This window comes from Trachemys scripta, chromosome 1 (assembly GCF_013100865.1).
Source record: "Trachemys scripta elegans isolate TJP31775 chromosome 1, CAS_Tse_1.0, whole genome shotgun sequence".
NCBI lineage: Eukaryota > Metazoa > Chordata > Testudines > Emydidae > Trachemys > Trachemys scripta.
Window position 1 is genome coordinate 131,310,988 of NC_048298.1, and position 24,391 is coordinate 131,335,378.

Below are 24,391 nucleotides of genomic sequence, written 5' to 3' on the forward strand. Positions count from 1 at the left end.
TTGTCAATGGCCTTGATAAAGTTCTTCATCAGACCCAGCTTGATGTGTAAGGGGGTAACAAAATCTTCCTTGATTCAACAAGTGGTGGATGCTGAACACTTTTCCTCCCAGGCTCCAATGACTGTCGGAGTGGCCAGTCTTTCTTGATGTAGTGGGAATCTCTTGCACGACTATCCCATTCGCAGAGAAAACAGCAGTACTTTGTGTATCCAGTCTGCAGACCAAACAAGAGAGCAACAACCTTCAGATCGCCACAAATCTGCCACTGATGTTGGTCATTGTTTATGCACCTCAAAAGTTGTTTCATGTTGTCATAGGTTTCCTTATATGGACTGCATGCTTTAAGACTCGTCTTCGATGAATCAATGAACAGGCTCCACTCATCTGGATCGTGAACGATGTTGAGGGCTGCCATCACACCATCGATGTTGTTGCAGGCTACAAGATCACCTTCCATGAAGAAGAATGGGACAAGATCCTTTTGACGGTCACGGAACATGGAAACCCTAACATCACCTGCCAGGAGATTCCACTGCTGTAGTCTGGAGCCCAACAGCTCTGCCTTACTCTTGGGTAGTTCCAAATCCCTGACAAGGTCATTCAGTTCACCTTGTGTTATGAGGTGTGGTTCAGAGAAGGAGGATGGGAGAAAATGTGGGTCCTGTGACATTGATGGTTCAGAACCACAAGTTTCATCCTCTTCCTCGTCTGACTCAAGTGAGAATGATTCTGGTGCATCAGGAACCGGCAGTCCTTCTCCATGGGGTACTGGGCGTATAGCTGATGGAATGTTTGGATAATGCACAGTCCACTTTTTCTTCTTTGACACACCTTTCCCAACTGGAGGCACCATGCAGGAGTAACAATTGCTGGTATGATCTGTTGGTTCTCTCCAAATCATTGGCACTGCAAAAGGCATAGATTTCCTTTTCCTGTTCAACCACTGGACAAGATTTGTTGCACAAGTGTTGCATCATATGTGTGGGGCCCACCTCTTGTCGTGATCTCCAATTTTGCAGCTAAAATAAAGGTGATAGGCTTTCTTAACCATAGTGGTTATACTGCGCTTTTGTGATGCAAAAGTCACTTCACCACAAACATAGCAGAAGTTATCTGCACTGTTCACACAAGTACGAGGCATCTCTGCTCACTTTGGCTAAACAGAAATGTGTCCCTTTGCAAAATCAAGCACTGACAAATAAGAGAGCACGACACTGTATGATTTCTAGAGCTGATATAGGGCAATTTGTTCAGCAGAGTGATGGAAGCTTCGTTATGATTGCATCATCCATGACTTCTAGGAATAACATGATGCAATTCATATCATGTATGATGCAATACCAGCTTCAGATTGCATCATTCATTGTTTTGCCTAAAAAGCAAGTACTGTCCAAACCCAGTCATAGATTTATTCATAGATCCAGTCAAAGATGTGTTTTAGTCATTTCTGGTTTAAATTGAGATCCCTTTCCTTTATAACTCACTTATCCTCCGCCACTCCCAAGTCAAGGGTTGTATATACTGACCCAATAGCATATCTTGAAAACTAGAGCCAATCAACAATTTTAAGCATCATTTTCATTCTCAGTGACCCAGAATTAGTAAAGTTTGACTACATTTATTTCAGAAGCATTTTGGCTGTAGAGCAGTGTTATTAACAAGAAATAAGTTTATTAACTACAAAAGGTGAATTTTAAGTGAATCTAAGAGATAACAGACAGAACAAAGCAGATTACTAAGCAAATAAAACAAAACACACAAGCTAAGCTCAATATACTTAAGAAGCAGGTTACAAAAATGTAATTTCTTACACAGGTTGCAAAGTTTCTGTGGTTCAGAGTTCCAGTTATATTTCTTTTCAGACTGGACCTGTCTCAGTCGGGACTCCCCCCTTGCCTTCCCTTCAAGTTTCTTTTGCAGTCTTTCTTCTTGGGCAGACAGGCCATGGAGAGGAGGAATCCCATTTGCCCTCCTCCCCACCCTTAAATAAAATTTACATACGGCGGGAATCCTTTGTTTCCCAAACTTAACACACACACACACACACACACACACACACACACACACACACACACCCCTTCCTTTTCAGTAGAAAGTTACAAGAAGTCCCAGATAATGTTTAGTATCGGGTGACAAGACCCCTGACCTAGAAGTGTCACAGTTACTCCCCGGACGCCTCCCAGGAGGGAGAGAGATTAGTATCTTCATGGTCTTGTTGTTCCTTCCTGATGACCCAACAAATCTGATGCCCTGTCGTCTGGTGGGTGCTGTCCCAATACACACCCAGTTGTAATTGTTACATAGTCCATATTCCTAACTTTAGATACAGAAATGATACATGCATACAAATTGGATAATCACATTCAGTAAATCATAACCTTTCCAATGATACCTTACAAGACCCATATTGCATAAAGTATATCTCAGTTATGTCTTATACATATTATAAGCATATTTCCATAAAGAATATGGAGTGTAACATCACACTGCATGCAGTTCTGATTGTCCCATCTGAAAAAAGATACATTAGAACTGCAAAAGGTGCAGAGGAGGGCAACAAAAATGACTGCAGGTATGGAACAGCTTCCTCATGAGGAGAAATTAAAAAGACTGGGACTGTTCCATTTAGAAATGAAAAGACTAAGGGGGATATGATAGAGGTGTATACAATCATTAATGGTGTGGAAAAAGTGAATACGGAAGTGTAATCTAGCTCTTTAATAACACAAGAACTAGGGATCACTCAATGAAATTAATAGGCAGAAGGTTTAAAACAAAAGGAAAAATTTCTTCACACAACACATAGTCAATCTGTGGAACTCATCACCAAGGATGTTGTGAAGGCCAAAAGTATGATTGGATTCAAAAAAGCATTAAATAAGTTAATGGAAGATAGGCCCATCAATGGCCACTAGCCAAGATGCTCTGGGTGTCCCTAAACTCCACTGCTAGAAGCGTGGACTGGACAATGGGATGGATCACTCAATACCTGTCCTGTTCATTCCTTCTGAAGCATCCTGCACTGACCGCTGTTGGAAAACGGGGAACTGGGCTAAATGGACCATGGTCTGACCCAGCATTGGCATTCATATATATCCAAACTGGTCTGTAGACAGTGCCAGCGAGATTTCAGTCTGCCAAACGCACATTAAACCATCATTTTAAACTTGCTGAGAATGTAATTAAACCTTCTTTTGCTGGGGCCTCTGAGATCAAGATCTGGTTTCATAAGCCAAGGCAAAAGCAGACACACAGGATCCCCACAGAATAACAGTGGGAACTACAACTCCATTCATGACAACCACATTTGGTGGGAACAGTGTCCTAGTCTGTCCACGAATGTAGACTCCCAAGCAGCAGAACCATGAACTTTTACAATGCAGCCAACATTGACATTCATAAATCAGCCTCTGGTTCACAAGGGCCTGCGTAACTATGGAGTAGCACCCTTTGTGGTTTATGTACTCCTGTGCTCCTTGAGGAGGACAAACTCTGAGCATGAGAGTCCCATTGATGGCCCTGGCACAGTTTGGAAACCCCATTCTCTCAAAGCCAGCAACAACTTCAGGAATATCTTGGGGTAAAGCACACTCCTTATTGCCTCAGAAACTTCCACCACCACTTTACCCACAGTCAACTTTCCAACACCAAACCGGTTGGCAACACGACCTTTCAGATACAGGAGTAGCCAGCTTTCAGATGGTTATAGCCACCCGCTTCTGGCCAGTATGGCTGCCTTCATTAATGTATCCTGACACTGGAGTGTGGGAGCAAGCTGCTCACAAAGTTCCAGAAATGTAGCTTTCTTCATGTGAAAGTTCTATACCCACTGCTGGCCATCCCAGGTCTACATGACAATGTGGTCCCACCAGTCGGTGCTTGTGGACCTGCTCCAGAAGTGCAGCTAGACCTAGAGTCACAAGCAGCATCAACCTGTGCAATTCCTCCATGTCTGTGTTGTCCTCTTCCATCATTAGCTCCAACAGGTGCCTTCGGTGGGTCAGTAAACACTGCCAAAAAATGTCCAGTAGCCCCTCACAGAAGCTCATTCCGTTTTCTGAAATAGGAGTGAGAGCGCAAGCAAGAGAAGTTCTTCCAAAGGCGCCCCTCTGTGTTGCTGGCTCTAGTAGCTGAGAGTGCACAGACCAAAATGATGGCTCGGCAAGATGTTCAAACTTTCTGGGACATGTGCGGGTGTACAGTCCAGCTTTCCCACACTGCACCAGGAACAAAGGGCTAGAGCAGGCACATTTTGGAAGGGCACTAGGAGGTCTGGGATAGGGGTGGTTGGACTTGGGCCCTCATAATGCAGTGTAGATGCTGGAACTCCGGGCTCCCAATCATAGGGTCCGCGGACTCAAGTTCCGCTAACCCTGGGCTTACATTGCAGTGTAGCCATATCGTAAGGGCAGTGGAACTTGAGTTTTGTCCTGGCTTTGTTACCCTAGGGCTTGAGCGTCTACACTCATTTGTAACCCCAGGTCAGGAATTGTTGAACCGTGGGTCCCAACCTGGGGTTCCAGCATCTACACTGCATTATGTGGTCCCAAATCCAACCACCCCTACCCCAGACATCCTAGCACCCTCCCAAAATATGCCTGCTCTAGCCCTTTGTTCAGGGAGCAGTCTGGGAAAGCTTGACTGTTCACAGGACAAAAAAGTTGTCCCGTGGGATTGTGGAATACTTTTGGTGGACTCCCACAGCATGAGTCCAGTGAGGCTGCCTTTACTCTGCAAAGCAATAGGGCATGAACACTGGGTCCCGGCTTGACTCAGGCTTGGACCCTCTACCTCGGGGGGCCCTACGTTAATGCAATTTGCGTGTAGATAGAAGGGGGATTAGGCTTGAGCCTGAGTTCCTCCCCTGGGCTTCCTCTGCAATGTAGAAATACCCTAAGACAGTGATTTTGTTTGAAACAGCTGTTCATCACGAAATTAAATGTTCACATTTCTGAATGACAATCCAATGACAAGCAGCTCTCTTACCTGGCTTAAGACCATAATTGGTTGGAAGCTATCCAAGGCTACCCTGAAGAAGAAATCAGTCTTGTAAAGAAGTCAATCTAGTCAACAGTAACACAGCTGCTAACAAAATATAAGTACCACCTGCACAGCACAATATTGAAAATCAAGAGTGTTTAATAACAAGACCAAGAACTAAAAAAAATAAAAAGGACATCTGATTAAGGAGTAGTGCTGGCAGTAACAAACTTTATAAAACATGGGAAAATACCTCAATAAAAAAAATCCTCCAAAAATGTGCTAAGGTATCTAATGCCAGAAGAATTAAATGAAGAAGAAAAGATCCCAGTCAAAATGCGTTCTCAGAGTACAAGCGATACATATAAGTTATAATGAATAAATCTGACCCACAAATATTCACATGAGAAGATCATAGCAAAATACTATTTATGTTAGTCTAAATATTAATGTGCAAATTTCAGCTCTCTAAGTTTGCAGACCAAGTGAGTGAATTTTATGTAATGCTCATTAATACACATACACGTTAACATGTACCATATATGCATACAGCTATATATTTAGAACATGCACTAGGCAAGTAGAATGATACGCACATGTACATACACATTAGACATTGCCAATGGGAATCTTGCCATTGACTTCAGTGGGCTTTGGATCAGACCCATTATGCTCCCCTGTAATGTAGTTTTATGGAACTCTGGAGGATTTGGAGCAGTAATAAAATGCAACGCTTTGGAAAGGATGAAGTGGAGGATGGGGCAGCAGCAGTCATATTATGTACCACTGTACATCAACACACACATATGCATACACAAAGACAAAATTTTACCCACCAGCTAAAATAAATATTTTCAAAAACCTGCCCTGGTGGGGAGAGGAAGAGGAAGAAAAAGAAAATGAAAATGCATGATTCTTCTTATCCTTTTTTGTTTGTTTCTTTCAAATTGTTTCAATTCCGGGGACTGGGAATTATACTGGACTAAGGTCTAGAATTTGCTAATTTCAGTCCTGGATCAAAAAAAAAAAAAACCACTACTAGGCCAACGGAACAATTACACTGTTTTCAAATATCTCAAAACTCACCAGAGCTAACAAATTGATAAATTTGTAAATGATAAAAGAATAAAAAGGCCAGTTTCAAATCAATAATATTGACTAGTTATTTGAACTAGCATGTAATGTGTGTTAGTTAGGCACTTCCCAAACACTTAAGAATGATGCTCCCTGCATGATAGTTGTAACTGCGAAAACTTACAATTCACCCCTGGTTACATTGGCATATGTAGGACCAAATGATGCAACTAGGATGCTAAAGTAGTGAGAACATGGGTTGATTTACCTGTGGCTTTATCAGGGACAATCACAGTCAGTAGTTAGCCATGCAGATTCCTTATGGAAAACCAATTTTGCTTGTTTTAACCCATGGACTAATTAGACCAAAGAGGTTGGGATGGCAGTTTGAACTTTGACCCAGCACAGGGGAAGAGGGAGAAAGGCAGAGGAATTATCCAAGTCGAACCTCCAAACATTTGGAGGTTCAATTATCTCTAGCCGATACATACAGCAATTTAATTTGCTCTTAAGCAGCAAGGGACTGTACTTAATGGAGATGACTATCTGAATTGATTTAAAGCTAATTTGTTTCGGAAGGCTGTGAAATTACTTTGAGTTCAACGCCTGCAGTCATTTCTGTGAGATGACATTAAAATGATTAAGTCTTACATGAACTCCCCAATAGGTTCAGTGTATGTTCGCTACTTAATATCACACCTCCAGCCATGTCAGGATTCTTTATTTTTTGACTAGGTAGTGGTGGTGACAGTGAGGTCATCTGTATCTTCAGAATAGTCCAGGCACAGCATGTGATTACCAGCAGGATTCCTCCCTTGATTCCATGTTAGACATAAAATGACTGAGATGCTGGAAGGTTAAGTTACCGAGACGATGGCACAGGATGAGTGGAGAGCAATTACCAGGTACAGTTACATAAAATTGACTGTGTCATTCCGTGGTAGCTCAGCCTTGCATAGGGCATATTTTAATTTGCACATACAGCAGAACCCCAATTAACTGAACTGCACTTACCAAGGAGATAGCCCAACTTGTGGTCTTTCTGTACGAAAGTCTTAGCTGGTCTTATGTTCAAAGGCAATGGCTTCCCCCTTTTCATGCAAACAAATCTAACTTCCTTCTCACATGGAGACAGTCAGGGTCCCAGTTATAGTTACATGTTTGCCCTACTATATTTCCTGAGCTGAACTGTACCTTTGGAGCAATCTGTATTGCAGAACCACCCAGATGATGAGAGGCATGTATGGAGAGAGGCAGCCCTAACAAAACCCAAACCATGCAACCTACCCAAGTTTTATGTTTGGTCTATTAATCCAGAGGCAAGTCAGAAATATTAGACTAAATGAATTTATTAAATGCAGCACTTGCATCCACAGATTTCTTTTACAAAGGTAGGTAACTATCATGATCCTCATTTTACAGATGGGGAAACTGAATCACAGAGGGCGAAGAGACTTGCCCAAGGTCACCCAGGGAGTCAGCAGTAGAACCAGGAATAGAGCCAAGGTTCCCAGGCCATTGACCTAGCCACTGGACCACACTGCCCTCACCCCACCTGATCAAAACAATCTCTCCTGTAGGCATCAAAAAAATCCTCCAGGCCCAACAGGATATCTTATCACAAGCCAGCATAGTCTTCTGAACAACTCACTGGCTAACCAGTGATTGTGGGACCAGGACATCAGTATCTACCGGACTTTTTACTAGCTGATGAACCCTTTCACAGGTGTCATATTCGCTGAACTTGATCTGGTTTAAGTGGCTCAGCCTGAATTCTGAATCCATCTGTCTGAGACCTTTACCAGCACAAATTATATCCTCACAGCACTTGTGGATTCTGGAATAAAAGAGATGGAGGGTTGTACTAAGAGAGTTTATAGGCAGGATGAAGAATGAAGCTGTGGTCTCCCTTTCCCTTTATAATAACCACTTGCCCCCCAGCACTCTACTGGGCTCTCTGTTTTTTTTCTCTCAATGCTCCTCTGAGTTGTGTTGTCATCTCCAGTCTTCCCTTACATGGCCCTTAGAACAGGCGAGATGGGAAGCAGCATGAATTCACATAGAAAGTCCATCAAACAACTGGCTGGCTGTCCCAGCTGCACCAGAACAAACACATCCCTCAAATATCTAGTGATTTATGGTGGATGGTGGGGAGAGACAAGGCTCATCTGTGGAGCCACTGCTGCTGCCAATTTCTCAGGGTAATGAAGGTGCTGCAAGTCCCTCTCACCCTTATATCTAGGAGATGCAGAAGATACTGCAGCGTGCACTGAAGTAAAGACAGGACCAGAGAAATGCTGGAAGGGAAGCAGGGCCGGCTTTAGGAAGTGCGGGGCCCAATTCGACGGAGCCCCGGCAGGGATGACTCACCCGGCGGCGCTTCGGGTCTTCGCTCTGGGTCTTCCGCGGCACTGAAGGGTCTGCCGCCGAAGACCCAGTAGGGAACCGCCCGGTGAGTACATTCCCCCCCCCCCAATCCGACCCCCACCCATGTCCTGCCCCAGACTGTCCCCCTCAGAAACCGCAACCCATCAACCCCACACCCTGCTCCTTGTCCCCTGACCACTCCTTCCGAAGACCCCGCCACCCTAATTGCCCCCAGGACTCCACCCCCTACCCAACTCGCCCTGCTCCCTGACTACCCCGACCCCATCCACCACCACCCCAACAGACCCCCGGAAATCCCACGCCTACCCAACCCCCCCATCCCCCAACCGCCCCCCCAGAACCTCTGCCCGATCCAACCCCCCCCCCACCTGCTCCCTGTCCCCGGGACTCCCTGCCTCTGCCTTATCCACACACACACACACACACACACCCCTCCAGCCCTGGTCTCTTACCATGCCACTTACCCCCGCAGGAGTCGCGCTGGAGCTGGGCTGGGGCCACAGCTGCGCCGCCCGGCCAGACTCGGAGGGAGCCACTTGGCCAGGGCCGGGGCTGGAGGGTGCCACTTGACCGGAGCCGGACCTGCTTGGCCGGAGCCAGACTGGGCCGCGCCACGCCTCCCTGGAGCCCTCCTTGCGCCCCTCCCCCCGCCCCAGCTTACCTGCCACTGCTTGTTTCCAGGCTTCCTGCGCGAACATCTGATTCGCGGGAAGCAGGGGAGGGGGAGGAGAAGGGGGGCAGAGTGTTCAGGGGAGAAGGGGGAGGTGAGCTGGGGCCCGGGCGGACAGCTGCCAGAGCTTGGGAACCGGCTCCAGCTCACCACTGGGCGCAGGGCCCGATTCAGGGGAATTGGAGGAATCGGCCTAAAGCCAGCCCTGAAGGGAAGCATTACAAGGGTGTAGCAGTAAGTCAGTCAAAGCTTTTAACCACGGCCAGAAAAGGAGCCACTGCAAGAAGCTGGGGGATAAGAGGGAAGTAGAATGGACGACAGATGGTTCAGGGAGAAGAGAAGACCATGCTGTGTGGGTGTGACAAGGATACTTTATCTAGGAGCCCACTTGAAAATGGGTTTGGGAAGCTCATTTACAAATTGTTAGGCCACATGGAATCAAGTGGCCTAAGTCACTACACCACATTACATATTTATAATCAGGATCTTAGCTATTGTTTGTTTGTTTTTAATTTCTAAATTGTTATTGTGCTGCTCACATTCAATGCGTTGAGCCAGCCTCACAAAAGATGACCAAACAACTGTGCCCAGCAAGCCATGTTATAACAAATGTATCAGACAAATCTACTTTTGAATCATAAATCAATACCCCATTTATCCAAGGTAACAAACAATAAATGGCTCCTGAGCGTCCGGGCAGCAACAGCAACAGTATTTCCAAAGACAAACTTCATATTATTCCCCTCATCGCCTCTCCCAAAGAGGACAAGATTAGCTCATGATGTTAGTGAACAGCAGTATGTGAAAGGAATTCTATAAAAAATGCACAACATAAGGTTTCCTATATCGAACATAAATCATGGCTTTAAAAATGTTCCTGAATCCCTGCCACCTAGGGGAACCAACCAAACAGTTCTGGAGCAAGCCGCATCTTCTCTGTAACTAAACCAGTTTAAGCTAAACCAGATTCAACAGAAGCACATCTGAAAGTATGAACCCTCCCAGGGTACCCATTGTTCTTCGACACTGGTTAAAATGGTTATAAAATGCTGGGTGAATGCAAACAATGTTAAACACTTTTAAGCTGTGTCACCATCCTTAGCATAGTACAGAAGTTGTAAAAAGGACAGTGCTTTATTTATGGCATATTCAACCAGTGGGACACGTAGGGAAATCAGAACTTTTTGTGTACCAAATTTTAAAACCAGAGGCTAAAAGATCCATGTGCAAAAATGTACATGTAATTGCACTCCTATGTATGTATGCACTGTTCTCATCACAAGCCCAAATTGGGCCTTGCACATACTAGGGTTGCCAAGTGTCTGGTTTTCGACCGGAACACCTGGTCGAAAAGGGACCCTGGTGGCTCCGGTCAGCACCGCTCAGGGCCTCCCAGAAGATTCAGGGGGCCTGGGGTCTTGCCGCCGAAGACCCGGCACTTCAGCAGTGGGTCCCAGGGTGGAAGGACCCCCCGCTGCCGAATTGCCGCAGAAGACCCGGAGTGGAAGAAGCTCCGGGGGTCCAGGCCCCACGAGAGTTTTCTGAGGCCTCTGGAGCAAGTGAAGGACCCCGCTCCAAGGGCCCCGAAAAACTCTCGTGGGGGCCCCTGCGGGGCCTGGGGCAAATTACCCCACTTGCCCCCCTCTCTGGGCGGCACTGGCACTGCTGACCTGGCCATTAAAAGTCCGGTTGGTGCGGGGCTGGCAGTCTCCCTGCCCAGCTCTGCACGGCAACATCTCCCTCAGCTACGAGGCGGAGGGATAGCCAAGGGGCTCCACATGCTGCCCCCGCCCCAAGCACCAGCTCTGCAGCTCCCATTGGCTGGGAATCGCAGCCAACAGGAGCTGCGGGGGCGGTGTCTATGGTTGGAGAAAGCACACAGAGACACTTGGCCATGCCTTCGCCTAGGAGCCGAGGAACATGTCCCCGCTTCTGGGAGCTGCGTGAGGTAAGTGCCATGCCAGGAGCCTGCACCCTGAACCCTCTCCTGCACCCCAACCCCCTGCCAAAGCCCAGAACCCCCTCCCGCATTCCGAACACCCTTGCCCCAGCCGAGCCCCCTCCTGCACCCCAAACCCCTCATCCCCAACCCCACCCCAGAGCCCACACCCCCAGCAGGAGCCCTCACACCCACACCCTAACCCCCTGCTCCAGCCCAGAGCCCCCTCCCACACCCTGAACCCCTCATTTCTGGCCCCACCCTGGAGCCTGCATCCCCAGCCCAGAGCCCCTGCCCCTTCCCATACCCCAACCCCCGCCTCAGCCTAGAGTCCCCTCCCACACTCTGAACCCATTGGCTTCATCCTCCAGCCTGGAGCCCCCTCCTGCACCCCAAACCCTTCATCCCTGGCCCCACCCCAAAACCTGCTCCCCCAGCTGCATCCCTCACCCCCTCCCACATCCCAACACTGAGCCCCTTCCCGCACCCAAATTCCCTCCCAGAGCCCACACCCTGCACCACCTCCCGCACCCGAGCCCCGTGCCCCCGGCAAGAGCCTCTTCCTGCACCCCAAATTCCTCATCCCTGGCCCTACCCCAGAGCCCACACACCCAGCCCAGAGCCTGTACCCCCTCCAACACTCCAAACCTCTCGGCCTCACCCTGGAGCCCCCTCCTGCAGCCCAAACCCCTCATCCTCGGCCCCACCTCAGAGCCCACACTCCGAGCCAGAGCCCTCACCCCCAACCCCTTACCCCAGCCTGGCGAAAATGAGTGAGTGAAGGTGGGGGAGAGCGAACGACAGAGGGAGGGGGATGGAGTGAGTGGGGGCAAGGCCTCGGGAAAGGGGCAGGGCAAGGATGCTCAGTTTTCTGCGATTAGAAAGTTGGCAACCCTAGCACACATGAGTGCACGTTAAGAAATGAATCTGAATTAGCATGCTGGGAAATTACTTACTCTTTGAAACCCCCATTAAAAACAGACTTTTTCATATAGACAAGAATGAAAACAAACAGCATTTTAGCAAAATTAAAATATCTTTTTCTTTCACAGTTCAGTATGTAGCACTTTAAAAACAAATAATGAATCTGAACTTTTAGGTGGCCTCATTTTACCTGGGTAGTATTTTAAATGCCACCACACTGGTGCTTTGTGCCAGTACAGGTTTTCTGTACTGTATATGCATTCTGTCACTTGCCAGCTAAGATGTTCTCAAGTGGCTCTGGATTCACTCCTGCCAGAAAATTATAGAAGAAAATATTGATATCTTGCCATGAGACAAGGTTCCCTATATCCTTTAACATCTCTCCTTATCTTTATTCCCTGTGTCAGAAAAGGGTTATGCGCTACATGGGGAAACATGATTACAAAATCATGCAGTAAGGACCAGGTCGGAAAAATAAAGTGAATCTGAATGTGTGCCCCATTAAACGTTGTCTATAGTTTGAAATTCTGTTCTTATTTCAGAGACCCCACATGTGTCATTAAACCCAGAAGATTAACTTACAGATAGGCAGAGGGACAAAGCCTGCTCACAAGATTTATATTTGTCCAACAGGTTCAGATAAGCATTAAAGCTTTGTAATTCAAACTAAACAGTGTGTTGTTACAGTATATATTCCAGTTGGAAAAAATGCCTCTAAGTATGGATTACCCTATATAAACAGCTCTAGGAGTCTTAGCTGCATTACAGTACCAATACCTGTGATAGCAGTCTCATCCCCCCAGGAGAATGGACATGTTTTTCTCTCTCTCTCTCTCTCTCTCTCTGCATCTGACTATAGAGTAGATATATCTTGGTGTATGCTTTACTGGCTTTAGATACTCTGTTAAGTTTGCTCCACCACTAAATATCCATGGTCATTTTTGTTCAATAAGGGAAATTATGAACCACTTGTTTTCCTGTTAGATAAAATTAGACTTCTTACTGAAATAGAAAATCTTTTCAAGGATAGCCTTTGTCCCTTATTTTATTAAAATGTATTTATAAACAGAATCAAATAGTGATTCTTGTTTGCTAGATTTGAAATTGTCTGCACTGCCATTTCCAAGTTAACTTTTTCAGCTTGTTTTTTGTTGCAGCCTTACATTTTAACAAAATGCCCAGAAAGTCTGCTTGAAACTGAATATCCAACATTTGAATTTGCAAAAATGTGTCTATAACTTAATCTGACTTTGACCTTCACTAATTTCATCTACTTTTGAACAAGATTAATGTAATTAATAATAACTTTAAATGACAACATACCTATAAATATTATTTAAATTCCTAACAGAGGGCTTTATATTTTTTGTCAAAGAAATATATAGGCAGGCTTAATTTAACAAAAGAACCACATTAAGTAACTTACTGCCTATTCTTAGTTTTCTTACCCATGATGACATTAAATCTCAATACGATTTTCTCTCTCACTAAAAGTTCACAGAGTACAAATGCATCACATTAGCAAATGTAAACCAATAAGCTATGCTAAAATCTATCAAAATTTATATTCTGAACATTCCAAAATATATGGACCATTTGGGACTAATTGCCCTTACTTAAATGAATAGGGCCACCTAACATTTATCCATGCACCAAACTCCATATGCAAAGTTGTCAACTGTAACTCTGATCAAATATTCTTACCACTTCAAAATTTCCCTCGCTTAAATAGGAAAAGTGAACTTCCATTTATTTTTGAAAGTTTACTGTTCTATTCATAACAACTTATTAAAGACTTAACAGTATGTTCTATAAACAGTTGTTGTAACACTCTCTCTTTCTGGATAACGCACTGAAGTTAAATATTTTGTATTAACCCATATCCAATCTTTATATTTAGCAGTTTTCTTTCTTACTAATTAAGCTGCTATCTGTATAAACAAAAATCAATATTTGATTTCTTCTATGAGCCTGTATTGGCCACTTTGCAAACTTGATTTATTTGCACATAAATGCTCTAGAAGGCAAATTGAATCAACTAATATACGTACATGCACAGACTTTTTGTCAAAGATATTATGCACTTAAGATGAATTCAGTATAAATCACCATCCTAGCCACACAATTAAATACTATAAGCTTCCTTAACCCTCAGCTCAGACTTTTCTAATCTCCAAAAGAAAGCAAAGCCAGATGGCCGAGAACAACTGCTAAGAACCACATAGGGCCACGGAAAATACCTGAAGTTCTTACCAATATAGTGAAAAATACCTTCTGTTTCAAGTTCCCCATATAGAGCAGGATGCATCTTTTTCAAAGCAATCGATGCATCCCACATTATAGGCTAGTTAATCCACCTGGTACTAAATTAAGAAGTGCATTTTCTTGTCAAGGGTACAGATGACTAAGATGCTATACATTTAACACAATTCTTGATGTGGCGATTGAAATGATCATCTGCAGAAACAATGTACCACCTGTTCACCAAGGCCAACACAGAGATGGTACATTTAGGTATGTGACAGTGCAAACTGTATTCTAACCATTGCATCTGTAGCATCTTCAGATGGGTACCCTTTGAGCCAGGCCAGTGGTTTAGGGGCAACACAACTGGCTGCCAGATGGGGGGATCTCAGATTAGCTAGGTCTCAGGCTTGGCCCCTCGTTGCCAGGTTGTGAATGGCAAAAGGAGCCACTGGCCTCAATTTTCTGGGTGACTGCTCAAGAGCAGGACTGATGGGACTTAAAAAGGAACACTGCCCAGCGCTCCTTAGCTAGAAGGACCCAGCATTTGAAGATGGTATGTAGGACGAGAGACCCCAACAGATATCACTTGCGAAACATACAGGGATGAAGTACCACTGACTTCTAAATAACCCCTATCTACTGCATTTTGTTGACAATGCTTAGTACACAGAAAAAATCAAATAGGTTTTCTGCACTGCAGAACCACAACAGCATGCCATACAAATTCATATGTTGTACTACTCATTAATAGGATAATTCAACAGACAGCGGGTAGACTGGCACCTGATTGCAGGCTCCCTGAAACATAATTTGTCAGTTTCAATTTAGACTTATCCAAATAAACTCATGAAATATTGTCTCTTCCACTTGCCAGGAGAGAGGATATTGATTTAAGGTGTACGCCTTCCATCTCTGGAGACTCGGATTCACATTTTAGATTAAGTCACAGGATCAGACTGGTTTGGTGGTCTACAATGAGCCCTTTGAGGAAAACACTCCACATCACAAAGCCACCACAACAGTCTTGAACAAGTTGGCAGCCGCTGCTCATGAAAAGCCCAGAACTTCATGGGTTTAGACTGTGTATTGGCAGAGCTGTGTGGGGACATATAACTGCAGCAGCAGGGGCTGTTATAGTTTCAAAATTAAATGCACTGGCAGAGTTGGGGGGACAAGAGTTTTGAACTGCAGTAATAGGGTGTGTCATAGGGCAGGACGGAGGTGCATTGACAGATCTGGTAGGAGAGGCTTGAAATAGCAAGGGGGCTGCTGGGGGGGATTGAAGGGCATTGGTAGAGCTGTGTGGGGAGCCCAGGGCTGGAATAGCAGGGGGCTGTAGGGCAGGTCTAAGGGGCATTGGCAGAGCTGTGTGGGGAGCCCAGCACTGGAACAGCAGAGATTGCTGAAGATCGGTGTTAAGGAACATTGGCAAAGCTGGGATGGCACCCAAGACACCTAACACGGTAGGTCAGATCAAGACCAATGTGCAACGTCAAAATCGGGCAGACACCTGCCCATAGCATCCTTTATATAAAAGTAATCAACACTCAATAGTAGCATTCAGTGGTACCGCAGCCCACTGAAAATAACAGACGGACGCACAAGAGTCTCAGAGCTTCAGTCTAACACAACTGATGTTTTTGTAAAAAGGGGGAGCTTTTGAACAGTTTCTACAACACAAATGAAGCCAACTCCTGTTGCGAACAACTCTGAAAACCTGCTAGTTTGTATTCAGCACTTCTCTAAAATCCCACAGATTCATCATTCTACACCAACGTTTACATTCTGAGTAGTCAGGCTCAGACAAACAGCATCTCAGAACAATTGATAGAGTTACCATGATGAATACAGAGACCAAGATTAATAAGAAAAGAAAAAGAAAAATGGTGTAAACCAAGGAAGAAGAGAAAGATTTTCAGGCAAGAGTTCAGATAAGAGGGAGAGTTGATGAGGTGCAGAGGTACAGGAAGGCTGTCCCAGGTAGTAGGAGCTGCAGAGCAAGTCTTGGCCCCAGCAATGATGAGACTGTATGGAGAGACAGAGAAGAGCCCACTGGTGGATGAGAAGGGGAATCAAAAAGTTGAGCAGAGAGAGAAGGTCTGCAATAGGATGGGGTGAGTTCATGAAGGGACGACACAAAAAGGGTCACTGGAAAGTTGTGGGGGAAATAGCAAGGAGAGCAACTAAAAAGATACAACAACAGAGTTTTAAGACCTAACTATGGACAACCTAGAAAAATGTTACTTGGGAAGGAGATGAAATAGAGATCTAATACTATTATACTGTGTGAAGTTTGGAGGGATACCTAAGGACTGATCACATAGAACAAGAGCAATAAGACCAGGAGTAATGTACTCTAAGGCTACATCTACACTACGGGGGGGGTGGGGGGGGGTTGGTCGATTTAAGATAAGCAAATTCAGCTACGTGAATAGCGTAGCTGAATTTGACGTATCGCAGCCGACTTACCCCGCTGTGAGGATGGCGGCAAAATCGACCTCTGCGGCTTCCCGTCGATGGCGCTTACTCCCACCTCCGCTGGTGGAGTAAGAGCATCGATTCGGGGATCGATTGTCGCGTCCCAATGGGACGCGATAAATTGATCCCCGAGAGGTCGATTTCTACCTGCCGATTCAGGCGGGTAGTGTAGACCCAGCCATAGACTCATAGACTTTAAACTCAGAAGGGACCATCATGATCATCTAGTGCAGGGGTAGGCAACCTATGGCATGGGTGCCGAAGGCGGCACGCAAGCTTATTTTCAGTGGCACTCACACTGCCCCGGTCCTGGTCACCGGTCCGGGGGGCTCTGCATTTTAATTTAATTTTAAATGAAGCTTCTTAAACGTTTTAAAAACCTTATTTACTTTACCTACAATAAGAGTTTAGTTATATATTATAGACTTCTAGAAAGAGACCTTCTAAAAAAGTTAAAATGTATTACCAGCACGCAAAACCTTAAATTAGAGTGACTAAATGAAGACTCGGCACATCACTTCTGAAAGGCTGCTGACCCCTGATCTAGTGTGATGTCTTGCACATTGCAGACCACAGAACCTCACTCATGCACTCCTGTAATAGACCCCTAACCGCTGGCTGAGTTATTGAAGTCCTCATATCATGATTTAAAGACTTCAAGTTACAGAGACTCCATCATTTACACTAGTTTAACCTGCAAGTGACCCGTGCCACAGGCGGCAGAGGAAGGCGAAAAACCCCGAGGGTCTCTAGCAATCTGACTTAGGAGAAAATTCCTTCCCAACCCCAAAGATGGTGATCAGTTAGATCCTGGGCATGTGGGCAAGACCCACCAGCCAGACACCTGGGAAAGAATTCTCTGTAGTAACTCAGAACCCTCCCCATTCAGTGTCCCATTTACTAAAAACTAATGGCAATACTTAGCATAGGAAAATATTTCTAAGGAGTCAGAGTAATGCAGTATTGGCATAAACGGCCCAGTCTGGTAACAAGTTTATATCTTAACAGGGATTCCAGAAAGAAGTGAGGCAAATTTCTGGTAGGATTCATGTAGTGAAAAATCATGAATGATGTTCTTGAGTGACCCCTTGCAGCCCCAACCTTCTGTGAAACCTGCTCAGAAGATTCTCTGTCAGATTCCCACACCTTCCATGATGGAAATGTTTCAGTACATTACTACTGAAGCTCACTGGTGCATGAGTCGTCCAGTGCCCTATGAGGTCTCCCATTCCCTTCGGCTGCTAAAAGTTATTTCAGTAAGTGGGTCAGCTAAACAGAAAAGCCGGTGGCTAAGGCAGAGACACGGCTCTTAATTTCAATGTTGACTTCTCCACTGCAGAAATATCTATCCAAATTGGACTTTTAATATCCTTCTACCTTAAAAATAAACCAACAAAACTACATTTTCATTTACCTCTGAGGTATGTTTTTTATTTCTGAATTATAACCTTGAATTTTTTTAAGTTCAAAGACATTAATATTATAATTGCTTTTCCTAATCATCACAAAACTGCTGACCTTTAATTCTGATAAAACAATTTTGTATTGTGCTCTATTGAAACCTACTTGACATTTCAATTTGCTTGCATTTCCCCCCCCAATACTGTCCAAACGGGGATGCCTAGTAGCTGGCTGACTTCACACCCTTGTTTTCCAAGTGTACATGACATTAGTTTGCTCAAAGTAGTAGTTACACTTTGAATCTGCTTGCTGAAGCATTGTTACATCTCCTCACGCTCCCTAGCTGATAGAGGAAAATCAATTTTGATCCCTCAAAAGCAAGAGCTAGTCTCCAATTTAACACATCAATTTGGACAACTGCGACTGAAACTGAATCAGGAGTCATTTGTCATTCCAGTCATTTTACATTTGTGCTGACACATTAAGGACTATAATATATGTATATTTTTAAAAGGTGGAAAAAATGAGACTAAACTTCATTCAATTTGAAAAGCAGTTTGTCAATTACATTAGAAAAGTAGGGAAGATTGATGGGGACAACAAAAACATAATTCAGGTTTAAATTAACCTGCAACTTAAAGCAGCACAAGGCATTATAAAAGAATGTAAAAGATTCCATTAAAAACTGATTTGTATTGTTTTAAATGGTAAATAGGTTCTGCCCTTCTTTAATTTATCCTGGTCAAAACACATGAATTAAAAGACTCCAGTTTTAATAATCTGTAATCAAAGTAGAGTAATAGGAAGGTAAAATCTGGAGGAAACATGTACATTTTCCCAAAGGGCACAGATTTAGCACTGTAAATATTCCATGCAGGTACAAGAGAGGGGAAGAAAAAAAAGCTTACGGTAGTGCTGAAAAGATGCACTGTGCACATAATGCAGTAGTACAGAGAACTCTAACAAATGAAGGCAATTGAAAAAAAAGGCAGTACTCACCCAAAACATTAAATTGAAAAGGAACATCATGTATTTCAAACAACACAGGCAGCCTCTTGCCATGTTGCACTTCTTAAATTCTAAAAGGAAAACAAAAGATAGATCCAGGTAAAACACCACATATTTGCTGCCTTTGGGAGCATTGTATTTGTCACTTTTTATGCCAGTCCCAGTTCCAATGCCGGTCCCTGTTCCAGCCCTGGTGTGGCTCTGTGTGCGTGATCCAGCAGTGCCGTAAAAAGCTCCAGCAGTAAAACCTCGACCAAACTGCCTGCCTGAGGTAGAAGGTTTAGCAAAGTCCGAGTCCTTGCTATCCAAAGATGGACTACGGTGAATTGAAGAATCCTCACTACTTGATTTCTCCATGATCTCTCTTTTCACAGTTGTCAGATTTAATGTCTAGCATCTCTCAGCATTAAACACAGTGCCTTGTGAATGCCACAGTCATACAAGGATGATTTTTCTTTATCTTAATAAACAAATCACAGAGCCACTGTAGAATTTATTGCAATATTCCCCGCATTGCTGCTTTTTTGTCCTTTTTCTTTTTTATACCAAAGTGAGCTGTACAATAGGTATCTGCAGCTTTGATTTATGCACCAGCATCCCATGCAGGAACAATCTCATGACGTCTTGACGAATTGGTTATGAATAACTTAGCTTTTTATTTAAAATACCATAAACTCTTTCTTCCCACTCTTAGTCCTCTGATCTACAGACAGCAGATGGTCCTTATATCCATTTCCAAAAGGGCAGTCCAGTACATGTGGAAGACTTTCTCCAGCCTGAGCACTTTTCTTGCTCTCTCAGCTCTCTTCTCTGCCTCACTCTGACTGCTTCTCACATGCTGTTCTTTTTTTTTTTTTTTTTTTAACCCGTTTGCAGTATCTCATTCAGTAATCAGCTATTGGAGCTCACTCTCAGTGTTGCACTGCTGTTGATGTGAAATCATCAGCAACTGCAACCACTGGGCATTTCCCACAGAAATCCCTGACCTAACTATCAAGTAATACATCCACTCTCTGGATAGCCCTTCCCCTCTACTTTACATCTAGCCAATTAGAACAAGCCTTCCCCCAAGGCATGCCTCCATGACATAATATCTTTAATAGGATTAGTATTACTCTTTGACTATACAAGTGCACAACAGAAAATCTCTTTAAATGTCAAGTACTGTTTAGCTGTTTATGGGCAAGAATCATGAGGTAATGATACTCCTTTAATGTAATAAAAGGCTGTAAAAGTAAGGATTAGACACACAGAAGTTAACAAACCCCCAATGAAATTAACGGTAACCATATACTTTTACATTTTTTGCCGCTTAAATGAATGGCATGGGACAAGCAACTGGAACCGGCTAGCACCTAGTGTTTGTCTAATAGGCACATTTCTCAGTTATACACGCACATAGTATGACGCCATCAACTGTGATATAATTAACCATAACATGAAACACAGAGCTGCTATCTTTTTACAGGGTAATCAATCAATCCTAAATCTCCTGAATGTTACAGTATCTGAGCCTGCAGCTATTTACACACTATTTAACTGGTATGTCAGAGATTACTCTAGCACAGTGGCTCTCAACGTTTCCAGACTACTGTACCCCTTTCTGGAGTCTGACTTGTCTTGCATAATCCCAAGTTTCACCTCGCTTAACAACTACTTGCTTACAAAATCAGACATAAAAATATAGAAGTGTCACAGCATGCTGTTACTGAACAATTGCTTACTTTCTCATTTTTACCACATAATTATAAAATAAATCATTTGGAATATAAATATTGTACTTACATTTCAGGGTATAGTATATAGAGCAGAATAAACAACTCGTATTAAATTTTAGTTTGTACTAATTTCACTAGTGCTTTTTATGTCGCCTGTTGTAAAACTAGGCAAATATCTAGATGAGTTGATGTTCCCCTGGAAGACCTCTGCATGCCCCCAGGGATACGCGTACCGCTGGTTGAGAACCATTGCTCTAGTATACAGTATTCTCTCAGACTTCTTTCATTATAGATAATGTCTGTGAACTACAAACTCTGACCTGAACGCTCTATTCCTTTCTAGACAGCAACAATTCTCACACTCAGCAATGCAATGCCTCACAGCATGACTCTACAACACAAGTGGGATAATGATATCAAGACTTCCTATAACATAGATACTGTGTTAGCTTTCCCATGTTATCTGAAAAACCTACACTAAGCGGACTCCCCTGGAGCATGTGGAGTTTTCTGGGTTTGCTTGGTGTTTTAAAACTGGTTTCACATTAGCTGTGCATGTTCATAAACTGGCATAAGAGCACCAATAACTGTGAAAAGGAACTGTCCACACAAAAGATAGAAATCCATGCAAGAAAACCTACGTTAACAGACCATTAAGTTTGCATAGTGAAGCACTCAAGCCAGGAAATGCAAAAAACACACTACAACACAGTCTGTAATTATGTGAGAAAATATTGAGAAAATAATAGGGCTGTCTATTAATCGCAGTCAACTCACGCAATTAACTCAAAAAAATTAATCATGGTTAAAAAATTAATTGCGATTAATCGCAGTTTTAATCACACTGTTAAACAATAGAATACCAATTGAAATTTATTAAATATTTTGGATGTTTTTCTACATTTTCATATATATTGCATTCTGTGTTGAAATTGAAATCAAAGTGTATATTATTCTTGATTATAAATATTTGCACTGTAAAAGATAAACAAAAGAACTAGTATTTTTTAATTCACCTCATACAAGTACTGTAGTGCAATTTCTGTGTGGTGAAAGTGCAACTTACAAATATAGATTTTTTTTGTTACATAACTGCACTCAAAAACAAAACAATGTAAAACGTCAGAGCCTACAAGTCCACTCAGTCCTACTTCTTGTTCAGCCAAATGTGAAGACAAACACGTTTGTTTACATTTACAGGAGATAGTGCTGCCCTCTACTTATTTACAATGGCATCAGAAAGTGAGAACAGGTATTTGCATGGCACTTTTGTAGCTGGCATTGCAAGGTATTTACATGCCAGATATGCTAAACATTCGTATGCTCCTTCATGCTTCGGCCACCATTCCAGAGGACATGCTTCCATGCTGATGACGCTCGTTAAAAAAAATAATGCGTTAATTAAATTTATGACTGAACTCCTTGGGGGAGAATTGTATGTCTCGTGCACTGTTTTATTCATATTCTGCCATATATTTCATGTTATAGCTGTCTCGGATGATGACCCAGCATATGTTGTTTGTATTAAGAACACTTTCACTACAAATCTGACAAAATGCAAACCAGATACTAATGTGAAATTTCTAAAGATAGTGTGGCAGAGCGCTGACCTTGCCCCCATGGGTCCTGCGCTTCTAGGCGGTATATGCTAGTCTCAGTGGCTCACTGTGACCCTCCACTTAGCCCTTCTCTCTCTAGGGCCAGGGTTACAGTCTACTGAGCCCTTTTCATCATAAGCCAGCAAGGAGGTTGGTGAGAAAACTCCCACCATTTCTGTTGTCCCTAGGGGCTTGTTTTAGAACAGTTTAGCCTCCTGTCCTGACAGGGGCCTGACTTCCCCTCCCAGGAGGTGTTCCTGTAGTGGTGGGTTGGAGGGAACCCGGGCCCACCCTCTACTCTGGGTTCCGGCCCAGGGACCCCAATGGTAGCAGCTGTTGGCAGCCAACCTTTCACTGCCAGAGTTGCTACATTTCCCTGGGCCACTTCCCCACAGCTCTCCTGCTTCTCCCTTCTTCACCCTTACCTTAGTGCTCCCTTATCAATAACTTGAGGGTGTCTTCATTAACCAGCCCTTCAACTACACTTCCTCTCCCCTGGCTCTCCTCTGCCTGACTGGAGTGAGCCCTTTTTATAGTATCGGCAGGGCCTTAATTAGAGTCAGGTGGTAACATTAGCTTAATGGCCTCACCTGACTCTTTGCAGGTTAATTAGAGTCAGGTGTTCTCATTAGCCTGGAGCAGCCCCTGCTCTGGTCAGTCAGGGAACAGAAAACCATTAATCCAGTGGCCAGTATATCTGCCTTCTGCTATACCCAACTGGCCTGGGTCTATCACAATAGCTACAGCACTTAATCCTAGGTTTAAGAATCTGAAGTGCCTTCCAAAATCTGAGAAGGACGAGGTGTGGAGCATGCTTTCAAAAGTCTTAAAAGAGCAACACTCCGATGAGGAAACTACAGAACGCGAACCACTAAAAAAGAAAATCAACCTTCTGCTGGTTGCATCTGACTCAGACGACAAAAACGAACATGTCCGCACTGCTTTGGACTGTAATTGAGCAGAACCCGTCATCCGCATGGACGCATGTCCCCTGGAATGGTGGTTGAAGTATGAAAGGACATATGAATCTTTAGCACATCTGGCACGTAAATATCTTGTGATGCCGGCTACAATAGTGCCATGAGAATGCCTGTTTTCATTTTCAGCTGACACTATAAACAAGAAGCAGGCAACATTATCTCCTGCAAATGTAAACAAACTTGTTTGTCTGAGTGATTGGCTGAACAAGAAGTAGGACTGAGTGGACTTGCAGGTTCTAAAGCTTTACATTGTTTTGTTTTTGAGTGCAGTTATTTTTTTGTACATAATTCTGCATTTGTAAGTTCAACTTTTATGATAAAGAGATTGCACCACAGTACTTGTATTAGGTGAATTGAAAAATACTATTTCTTTTGTTTTTTTACAGTTCAAGTACTTGTAATCAAAAATAAAGTGAGCACGGTACACTTTGTATTGTGTGTTGTAATTGAACTCAATATATTTGACAATGTAGAAAACATTTAAAAATTTAAATAAATGGTGCTCTACTATTGTTTAACAGTGCAATTAATTGCGATTGTTTTAATCGCACGATTAATCGTGATTAATTTTTTTTAATCGCTTGACAGCCCTAGAAAATAATAATTGTGACAGACCCAGACCAGTGGGGTACAGGAGTCTGGTAGAGGGCAAATATACTGGTCACTGGATGAGTAGTTTTCTGTTCCCTGAGTGACCAGAGAAGGGGCTGCACTAGAGTAATCAGGAACCTGCTAGAACCAGTTAAGGCAGGCAGGCTAATTAGGATACATGGAGCCAATTAAGAAGAAGCTTCTAGAATTAATTAAGGCAGGCTAATCAAGGCACCTGGATCTTAAAAGGAGCTCACTTCAGTTTGTGGTACGAGTGTGAGGAGCTGGGAGCAAGAGGCGCAAGGAGCTGAGAGTGTGTGCTGCTGGAGAACTGAGGAGCACAAGCCTTATCAGACACCAGGAGGAAGGTCCTGTGGTGAGAATAAGGAAGGTGT

General features: G+C 43.7%; 1 protein-coding gene across 3 annotated transcripts in view; it reads right to left on the reverse strand.

Moving 5' to 3' along the window:
- The window catches only part of TSPAN9 (tetraspanin 9), a 272,477-nt gene that overhangs the window by 125,394 nt on the left and 122,692 nt on the right, over positions 1-24,391 (reverse strand). For 2 of the 3 annotated variants that reach the window (XM_034785297.1, XM_034785304.1), the window contains one exon: positions 19,101-19,180. In XM_034785297.1, the coding sequence (XP_034641188.1) occupies positions 19,101-19,163 (63 nt within the window). In that variant the 5' untranslated portion in view covers positions 19,164-19,180. Of the gene's footprint in view, positions 1-19,100; positions 19,598-24,391 lie in introns of those variants that run through there. The other variant, XM_034785288.1, reaches the window with a different exon arrangement.